The sequence below is a fragment of the Fopius arisanus genome, unplaced genomic scaffold, assembly GCF_000806365.1.
Source record: "Fopius arisanus strain USDA-PBARC FA_bdor unplaced genomic scaffold, ASM80636v1 scaffold00077, whole genome shotgun sequence".
Lineage (NCBI taxonomy): Eukaryota > Metazoa > Arthropoda > Insecta > Hymenoptera > Braconidae > Fopius > Fopius arisanus.
The window spans coordinates 330,303-338,683 of NW_011887816.1; the positions used below are offsets into that span (position 1 = coordinate 330,303).

At 41.8% G+C, this 8,381-nt stretch overlaps 3 protein-coding genes across 4 annotated transcripts in view; 2 read left to right on the top strand and 1 right to left on the bottom strand.

The window, feature by feature from the left end:
- Window positions 1-75: 75 nt before the first annotated feature.
- On the top strand, window positions 76-2,613 carry LOC105270018 (beta-1,3-glucosyltransferase). Its single transcript, XM_011310673.1, has 7 exons — window positions 76-259; window positions 465-555; window positions 616-920; window positions 1,003-1,311; window positions 1,640-1,775; window positions 1,856-2,003; window positions 2,090-2,613. Exons 2-7 carry the CDS (start codon window positions 498-500, stop codon window positions 2,508-2,510), a joined length of 1,377 nt encoding a protein of 458 aa, XP_011308975.1. The 5' UTR covers window positions 76-259; window positions 465-497; the 3' UTR covers window positions 2,511-2,613.
- The window catches only part of Acox3 (Acyl-CoA oxidase 3), a 6,950-nt gene continuing 1,083 nt past the window's right edge, over window positions 2,515-8,381 (bottom strand). Inside the window, exons 2-6 of one of the 2 annotated variants that reach the window (XM_011310671.1) lie at window positions 5,028-5,172; window positions 4,835-4,960; window positions 4,392-4,544; window positions 4,182-4,329; window positions 2,515-4,088 (exon numbers count right to left, since the gene is read on the bottom strand). In XM_011310671.1, the coding sequence (XP_011308973.1) occupies window positions 2,614-4,088; window positions 4,182-4,329; window positions 4,392-4,544; window positions 4,835-4,960; window positions 5,028-5,144 (2,019 nt within the window). In that variant the 5' untranslated portion in view covers window positions 5,145-5,172 and the 3' untranslated portion in view covers window positions 2,515-2,613. Of the gene's footprint in view, window positions 4,089-4,181; window positions 4,330-4,391; window positions 4,545-4,834; window positions 4,961-5,027; window positions 5,189-8,381 lie in introns of both variants that reach the window. The other variant, XM_011310672.1, reaches the window with a different exon arrangement.
- The window catches only part of LOC105270061 (uncharacterized), a 3,438-nt gene continuing 703 nt past the window's right edge, over window positions 5,647-8,381 (top strand). Inside the window, exons 1-8 of the mRNA XM_011310748.1 lie at window positions 5,647-5,838; window positions 5,906-6,054; window positions 6,156-6,470; window positions 6,931-7,033; window positions 7,154-7,440; window positions 7,498-7,624; window positions 7,700-7,902; window positions 7,973-8,357. Coding sequence (XP_011309050.1) covers window positions 5,647-5,838; window positions 5,906-6,054; window positions 6,156-6,470; window positions 6,931-7,033; window positions 7,154-7,440; window positions 7,498-7,624; window positions 7,700-7,902; window positions 7,973-8,357 — 1,761 coding nt within the window. The remainder of the gene's footprint in view (window positions 5,839-5,905; window positions 6,055-6,155; window positions 6,471-6,930; window positions 7,034-7,153; window positions 7,441-7,497; window positions 7,625-7,699; window positions 7,903-7,972; window positions 8,358-8,381) is intronic.

Here is an 8,381-nt window from a genome sequence, read left to right on the forward strand (position 1 = left end):
CTCCGTCCCACAAAAATCGGTTATCATTTTGACTAGAGTTGTCACTTCAGTTTATTTTTGTCATAAATTATTGCACATTCCTCTTGACAGCCTCGACCCCTAATTAACAACCGATTGATCATAAAAAATTCTCCCGATCCGTCGATTATTTCCCCGTTCGTCAATCGACTCGGGAATTAATTAGAGATTAATGTTTTTAATTAGAGGTTATTTTGAACGAGGTCATGGTTTTTTAATTGCTGGTTGGGAAGATTTAAAGGTGATGGTGTGATCGATATTTTTTGGATTTCATACGATTTTTATTTTATCAATTGTTTATTATATTTAATTCTGATTCTCTATTTTTTTCAGTGATTTTGAATTCCGCGGTTCAAGGCGCGAGAGATTCAAATATGAATTCAATAATCCCCGAATTATTCTCATTATTTATAATTATTACAATTAATGTTTACATTTTTTTTTAGAAAAAAAGGAATGATTAATCTGATTTTTACATCATGGGAAATTCTCAACATCTTTTGGTCTTTCTCTGGATTTTCCGAGTAATCGCATCAGGTGAATCTTGAATAAAAAATTAATGATTTCGATTAATAAATAATTGATTATGAATTTTAGATGCTTCCGATCTCGTTATCACTGTGCTGAGTCAGAGAAATGAATACAGTGCAACTCAATCCGAATTATTGAAAGAAGATATAATTGGACAAGCCCACGATCTTCAGAGAACTCCTCCGAGATTTCTATTGACTCACGAGAAAAACGGGAGAGAAGCAATCAGAGGCGGCTGGACGATTTATCCTCTCGTCCCTATTCTCTACTCAAAATTTCCGGACGCGAAATGGTATTTTTTCTGCGTCGAAAATACTGCGGTGAAGTTGGAAATATTGACGAATGTTTTATCGAGATTTAATTCCTCGGAGGTAATCCCTTTTAAAAAATATCACTATAACATTTAATTATCCTCAGCGGATTCTAGGGATAATAAATTTATTTTGTTTGAAGCCTGTGTGGCTAGGCCACGCCCTCCATGACGCGGAGGCCACCATTATCCACCATTTTGTCAGCCCCAGGAAAGTGTCATACCCGAATCTCGTATCCGGATTTGTCATCTCTAGAGTTCTGATGAAAGAAATCAGGGGGAGAATCCACTCAGGGCTGCCTTCCGCTAATGATTTCATAATTGATGAAACTTACGAGTTCTCGAATTTCGTGATGAACACGGGAAAAGGCCAACGGTTGATTCACCAATCAGAATTTTGTGTTACCCCCACCAGTCGATGCGCCACGTATCCCAAAAAATTTCCAGAATGCGTAAGTTTTATATCGTGTGTATTAAAATGGGAGAAAAATTCGTGTCAACTGATTTATCTGAAAATGTATCTTTATTCTTCTAAACATTTATTGAAAAATTATAAAAATAGAGGCCCCTCCCCTTTGCCACAATAAATCCCAAAATGGCAGCACTCCCACCTCGCATTTTTGAATGCGTATTAAAATGACTGATTGCCTTCAATTCACCATCACGTCGGGCAGATTTTTTCCCATGAAGTGAACAATTTTTTAAAGACATCTTTCGACTGTCTCCGATTGAGAATTTTTATGAATAAAATATGTAGACGAGACAATCATTCGTATTCAGGGGAATCCCGTTCCAGTGAAGAATGTTTTTTTCGCTGTGAAGACGTACAATAAAAATCATGCGAGTAGAATTCCCGTCCTGATGAAAACATGGCTGAGGAAGACCCAGCACTATGCCCTCTTCAGTAATAAAAAAGGTATAATAATTGCAGCTCTGATAAAAAACCACTGGAAAAGATAAAAATTCCGCAAAAATCCCCTTGTAACGAAATTCCAGATACTGACCTGGAGAATATAATCCTCGTACCACACACGACAGAAGGTCATTGTTTGAAAACATACGGTCTCCTTCAAAATTCCGAGAAGCTGATGAAAGAAAAAAATATAGAATGGCTCATCATCGCCGACGACGACACGCTGCTGAGGTACATTTCATAAAAATCGATTTCAATCATGACTAAAATGACTTGAACTTATCTGACACGCCGATAATTCGATATTTGCTGCTTAGTGTCGACAGACTGATGCGCCTCCTGTCGTGCTACAACGAGAAAACCCCCATGGCGATTGGCGAGCGTTACGGTTTCCGTTCAACAGAAGAGATTGGATATGATTATCTGACGGGCGGGGCGGGCGTGGTCCTCTCCCTGCCATTGGTCCAGCGGATCCTCTCGTCGATTGGCTGCAGGTGCCCACTGCCGACAACCCCCGACGACATGTTTCTCTTTGGCATCTGCTTGTCTCGCCTGGGAATCCCCGCCTTGCATGCACCATTTTTTCATCAAGCACGGCCTCAGGATTACCCTGAGGATTTCCTCGCGTCCCACCAGCCCGTGTCTTTCCACAAGTTCTGGATGATTGATCCCGTCGACGTTTACAGGCACTGGTTCGATGGAATGAGTGATAAAATACATCACACGGAATTGCGATGAAATGGCGAATTGAAAACTTGCAGTTGAGATTTTTGAATGAATGAGTATTAAAAATAAAAAATAATGGTAAAATGGAGTAAAATAAAATAATTAAGATTTTAAATCACAGCTTTGATTGGACCATGTCCCTCCACCAGACGGGTCTCTCAAAGTTCTCGGGATTCCGTTTTAAGGCTTCCTCGAGGTGTTCGTAGACTCTTCCATCGGACACGCCGAGGGGTGAATTCAGGATGAAGTCAGGAGGTGCCAGGACATCGACGAGGGCCACTGCCTCATCAACGAGGTCCCTCGATAAATTAATAATCCCTTCTCTCAGATATTCATCCATCTTCGACGAGGGATCGGCATACCCTCCAGCGTACAAATCCCCAAGTCTTCTCTCCAAAACAGAAGCTCCATACAGGGCACACAATTTTTGCAGAACCCTTCGCTCATTACTCCCCCATTTTTCATCGCTCAATGTATTATAAAATTTCCGGAAAACTGCGTGTTCTGCATAAACCAGCGACAACGAACGAGCGAAGAATGTTTGCGATTCATTCCTGACGATGAACTGATTCTTCCCTTGTCGTTTGAGATTCTCCACGCGTCTGTAAGTTGCGTTGAAATAATGACACACCAACCACTGAAGAGCCCTGACAATATTCTGAAGGTCAACAGCATCTTCCCAAGAACTGGCCCTAAATTTCTCCTCAAGGATTTCCTCCCCACGCGACAGAAATCCAATGGTACCAAGAGGCGAGAAGATTTCCCGTTTCTCATAAAAATTCCTGGAAAATCCCAACAGCCAATTGCTGGCCTGCTGAATCAATACATTATTCTCTCCCTCATAGGTGCAACTGGCATCCTGATCAGCCCGTAAATCACCCAATCGTGCGACCTTGAGATACCCCATGCCCCCACAAACTTCTCTGCAATCTTGAATAGCATCTCTAGCTATCCATGCGCAATATGGTTTAGCTGCTGATGATAACGCATGAATTTCAAGACCCTCAGCAGCCAGATCGTCCCGCCTCTCCCCCTGGAGGATCTTCCCCTGGAACTCGGCAGTCCTTTTCAGGAATCCTCTGGAAAATATTTCAATGGCGTACGTAACCGCCAGCCACGGCATCAACCGTCCGTAAAGTGACTGATATTCGATGACCGGCCATTCCTCATTCGCCGATGGTCCGAATTGTTTTCGCACCGCGCAATACCTCGTAGCGATGACCATCGCCAAGGAACAGTACAAAGCGCACATATTCGTGATGTTCACTCGGCCCAGGGATAATGCACCTAGTGATGCACCGAATCGTTTGCTTTGATCCTTCACTGGTGACACGTAATCTCCGTCGGGCGTCACATCTCCCATTTTGTTTAACAAATTTTCTCTAGGTATTCTGTAATTATGGAACATTACGTAGCCGTTGTCGACGCCGTTCAGACCGATTTTCTCACCCAAATCACCGATGGTGATGCCCGGGAACGTCAGCATCGTCTCTGGGTCTCGGATCGGTACCACGAATATGTGCAGTCCATGGGAGGCGTTGTCTGGGGTTCGCAATTGCGCGAAGACGAGGGCGTGAGTCGCCTGTTTAGCTGCAAATATATAATCATTTTTTAGTCATGTCAAAATGTCGGACATCAGATCCTGTGGTCATGATTTAATTATTTGATGGATCCTGGACGCACCTAAACCGCCGATCCAGAATTTCGCTGCCTCAAAATCCGGTGTGTTAATAATAAAAGTCCTGGACTCCACGTCGTACGTCGCTGTTGTCCTCATTCCTTTGACATTTGTCCCGTGAGATACCTCGGTCAATGCAAAACATCCTCGCAGCTAGTGCATCAAAAGATCGTAATTAATAAATCGTTAATTTTCCGTGTGGAATATCTACTCACTTCATTCTCCCGAAATTTCGACATCAGCTCAAAATGGCGATCTGTCCCCAGGGAGTAGATCGTCGCTGGCACCATGGCGAACATGATCCCTGAGACGATCGGCGGCGACGAGTCGTAAGCAAGACAGAAATTCAGATGTCCAGATACCGATTCCTACAGAACATTTAAAAAAAAATCAAAAAAATCAATCATTCGCAGATGGACAGAACCAAATAAATCGGGGATTCCCAAAAAAGTATTGACCACTCGATTAAAATTCGAATCGGTTAAATTTCCACTGGTAAACTATTAATTTCGAATCATCTCAATTCGAAGATAATTATCACTGAATTCAATAAATAAATAAATAAATAAATAAATACAAATTAAAAAAAAAATTGAAAAAAAAAATTGAAAAAAAAAATTTTTAATTAAAACAAATAAAAATAATAAAAAATACCTACGATTAAATCATTTTTCAGGAGAAGAGCACTTTGTCTGAAGCATTGTCTCCTCTGCTCGTCCAGAGTCCAGGGTTTCGTCGGTCTCGCGAATTCCGGAGTGTTCTTTATAAATCGGTAAAGCTTATCCTGCAATCGCGCAATTACTCGTGTAAATAATCAAGGAGAAAGTGGAATTGATTGATAAAAAAATTACCTGGTACTCAAGGGCCTCTGATCCGAAGAGATTCAATTTTAATGATCTCCAATCGATTGATGCGCGTTCTCGATAGACCGACAGCGGCCCGCGCTTTGAAAAATTCCACAATTTCATTGTTAATTTCCCCAGAGGCACTCGTGACCTGAAGGTAAAAATTCCTGGAATTAATCCGATCATTAATCCATTAATTGGATCCAATTAACGAATGAAACAGTAAAACTTTTTTTCCCTTGATTTTTCCTCGATAATCTCGAGATCGGATACATCAGGGCGAATATCTCACGATGGGAAGGAGATATCGAAATTTTTATCAGGACATCTTTTGTGGAGGGAAATGAGATCTACAAAAAAGGTATCCATAAAAATTTTCCCATTTCTCTCCGACTCCGAGATATTCCACGAAAACTGCGGTGGGGTTTTGTAAACTCGATTCAGGCGTTTCACGATTTTTTAATCTTCGGAGACGATCGATAAATCGGAGAACCAGGACTTTTAAAATAAAAAAAAAATGTTCTTTTTGGTATTCCTCATCACATGCATCACTGATTGTTCGATTATTCAAGGCCAGAGGTGAATCGATAAACAAGATATGAATTTCCACCGGAGAAAATCGATAATGGGCATTAATTTTAATTTCAGGATAAACCTGGACGAATCGATTAATCACCCAGAGCCGTTGCAAAATCTTCTGGATCATCTCCTCGAGCAGATGACGCAGAGCAGCAAGTGCATTGTCTTCACGATCGATCCTCACTACCGGAAATCGATTCGATTCAACTGGCGGATAAATTCTCTTCCTTACTATTCAGTAAAATTCTCTCTATAATTCTCATTATTTAATTACCGATTGACCGATTGACCGATTTTCTCGTCAGATTTATGTACGAGAGAACGAGGAACTATCACCGCCGAGGGAAAAAATAAAAGGAATTCTCAGGAAGAGTAAAGATGACGCCTGTGATGTCTACGTTTTTTTGATCGCTAATGGACTGCAAGTATCGCAATTATTGGAGTACGCAGAGAAGTAATTCTGAGGGAAAACAAAAATCGTTTTGATCCAATGTGATTGGATTTTTTTAATGGGAGATAACGGGATTTTTGTGGCTGAAAGTTGATTTTTTTTAGAAATCGGTTGATAAACGCGCAAGGCAATTTTCTTCTGGTTTACGACGATCTACTTTTCGATGGGGAAATGAAATATGTATGGAACAGGATTATAAATGTGGTGTTTATTCACCGGTTCTCGATCCTGGTGAGGAAGTCTGACAGGATATCCTCGAAGGAGTGGTTTAATCTAGAAACGATTTTGTATCCAGTTCGTGCGGAAGACTTCGTGAAGACTCGATACGTCAACACGTGGTACAAAAATCGAATGATTAATCGAGATATCGATAATCCTTTCACGAATGAAACCCTGAGGCTGGAAAAAAAACGCCTCAAGTACTTGAAGAATAATTGATTCAATTCCGAAATAAATTGATACAAGTCGATTTTCACATTTTTTATAATTATCGATTTATCTCGAGACCTGTCGATGGGAGACGGAAACAGTAAAGGACTTTTTTGTAGTTGCCGAAATTTCCAATAAAAAAGGTATTTTCATATTTTCTCCGAAAATCGACGGTTTCCGAGATAAAATCAGTCGATCTTTTAGAAAATTGTGCAGTTCAGTTGGAGGAGGTGTACGAGGTTTTAATGAAAATCTCGGAATCTAAGAGAGATAGCGGAATTTTCATCGGAACCTATTTCATCGAGCGAGATGAGAGCTACAAGAAAGGTCCCAATGAAAATTTCATTATCTCTCATAGATTCGCAGATATTCGTAGTTATCGTACCGATCCGCGAAATCGGCTTGTCCCAGGAGAAGAGGACGTGCACTCCAGTGTTTTTCTACTTTCAGAGTTGCCGTTTTCGAACATATCCCCGCAGTCACCCAATATTCCAGACAATTCTATAAAAATCCTGAGGGTTACAGCGAGAAAGCCCTAGGAGTAGAGTTCGAGGTATTCCAAAAATCCTAATTAAATAATTAAATCCACCCTTCATCCAACCCCGTCCCTCGATTCCGCATAAAATCAATAAAATCGAATTAATTCCTCAATCCTTTCCAATATTTTTTTCAGATCCTGCGAGTCCTCACGGAGAAATTGCTCTTCAGACCGATTTTTTATCGTCCTGACGGGATCGAAATCGATAAATGGGGAACAAAAAAAGAGAACGGGAGCTACAATGGACTCCTGGGGGAAGCCGAGAATGGAAACGCCGAGTTCTTCCTGGGAGACCTCCAGAGCACCCTGAGACACTCCCACCTCCTGGAGCTGTCTTATCCCTACAATTCCGAGTGCCTGACATTTCTCACTCCAGAATCATTAACCGACAACTCCTGGAAGCTCCTGATATCTCCATTTCGGTGACTATCCCCAGTGCTCCAGCGATAAAAATCCGGTAAAATCCAAAAATCTTTCAGACTCTACACCTGGATCTCGGTAATTCTGATTCTTCTGGTAGTGGCTCTGGCATTCCACGTGTTCGCGTTATTCTACCAGAAGGAGATAATGCCCCACGTTAAAACAGGAATGACCGGGATCAATCGAGTGGAAATATCGAGAGAGAGATCGTTGGTGCTGAGGAGAACTCCAGGACCATCACCTGGGAGACAGTGGAACGAGGAGATGAGAGGCTTGAGTATTTTTACTGACATGCAGAACAGCATCCTGTACACGTACAGCATGCTGCTGCAGGTATCCCTCCCGAGGATGCCAAGACCCTGGGCCCTCCGGGTCTTCATCGGCTGGTGGCTGCTTTATTCTATTCTAGTTACTGTGGCATATCGCGCCAGCATGACAGCCACCCTTGCCAATCCTGTTGCGAGGTAAAATAAAAATGGAAAAATTTCTCGTCATATTTTCCTGTGGTCAGAAAATATTATAAATATTCCCCAGGATCACCATTGATACCCTGAAGCAACTAGCGAGGAGCAAAATTTCACTCGGTGGATGGAGTCATGAGCAACGAGAAATTTTTTATTCATCTCTCGATCCCGATCTGACGGAAATCGGTTCTAGATTCGAATTGACTCACAGGGAGGATGATGCTGTGGCTAGGGTTGCTAATGGGACCTTTGGATATTATGAGAATATTCAGACACTCCAGGAAGCTAGAGCTAAACGTCAACTGCTGGAGGAAATGCAGATGAAGAGGTCGAGTCGTCGGGATCGGGTCATTGGGGACAGAAATTTGCACATCATGTCGGAGTGCGTGATTTATATGCCGATTGCCATTGGAATGGATCGGAATTCACCGCTCAAGTCACGAGTCGATGAAATTGTAATTGCGATCACTCGTTTTTTT

Excerpts from the sequence above, each read along its gene's own strand:
- LOC105270018 (XM_011310673.1), top strand. The coding sequence starts at position 498 with ATGGGAAATTCTCAACATCTTTTGGTCTTTCTCTGGATTTTCCGAGTA. Across the intron at positions 556-615 it reads TTTCCGAGTAATCGCATCAG|ATGCTTCCGATCTCGTTATC; the intron begins GTGAATCTTGAA and ends TATGAATTTTAG. Across the intron at positions 1,776-1,855 it reads CCTCTTCAGTAATAAAAAAG|ATACTGACCTGGAGAATATA; the intron begins GTATAATAATTG and ends ACGAAATTCCAG.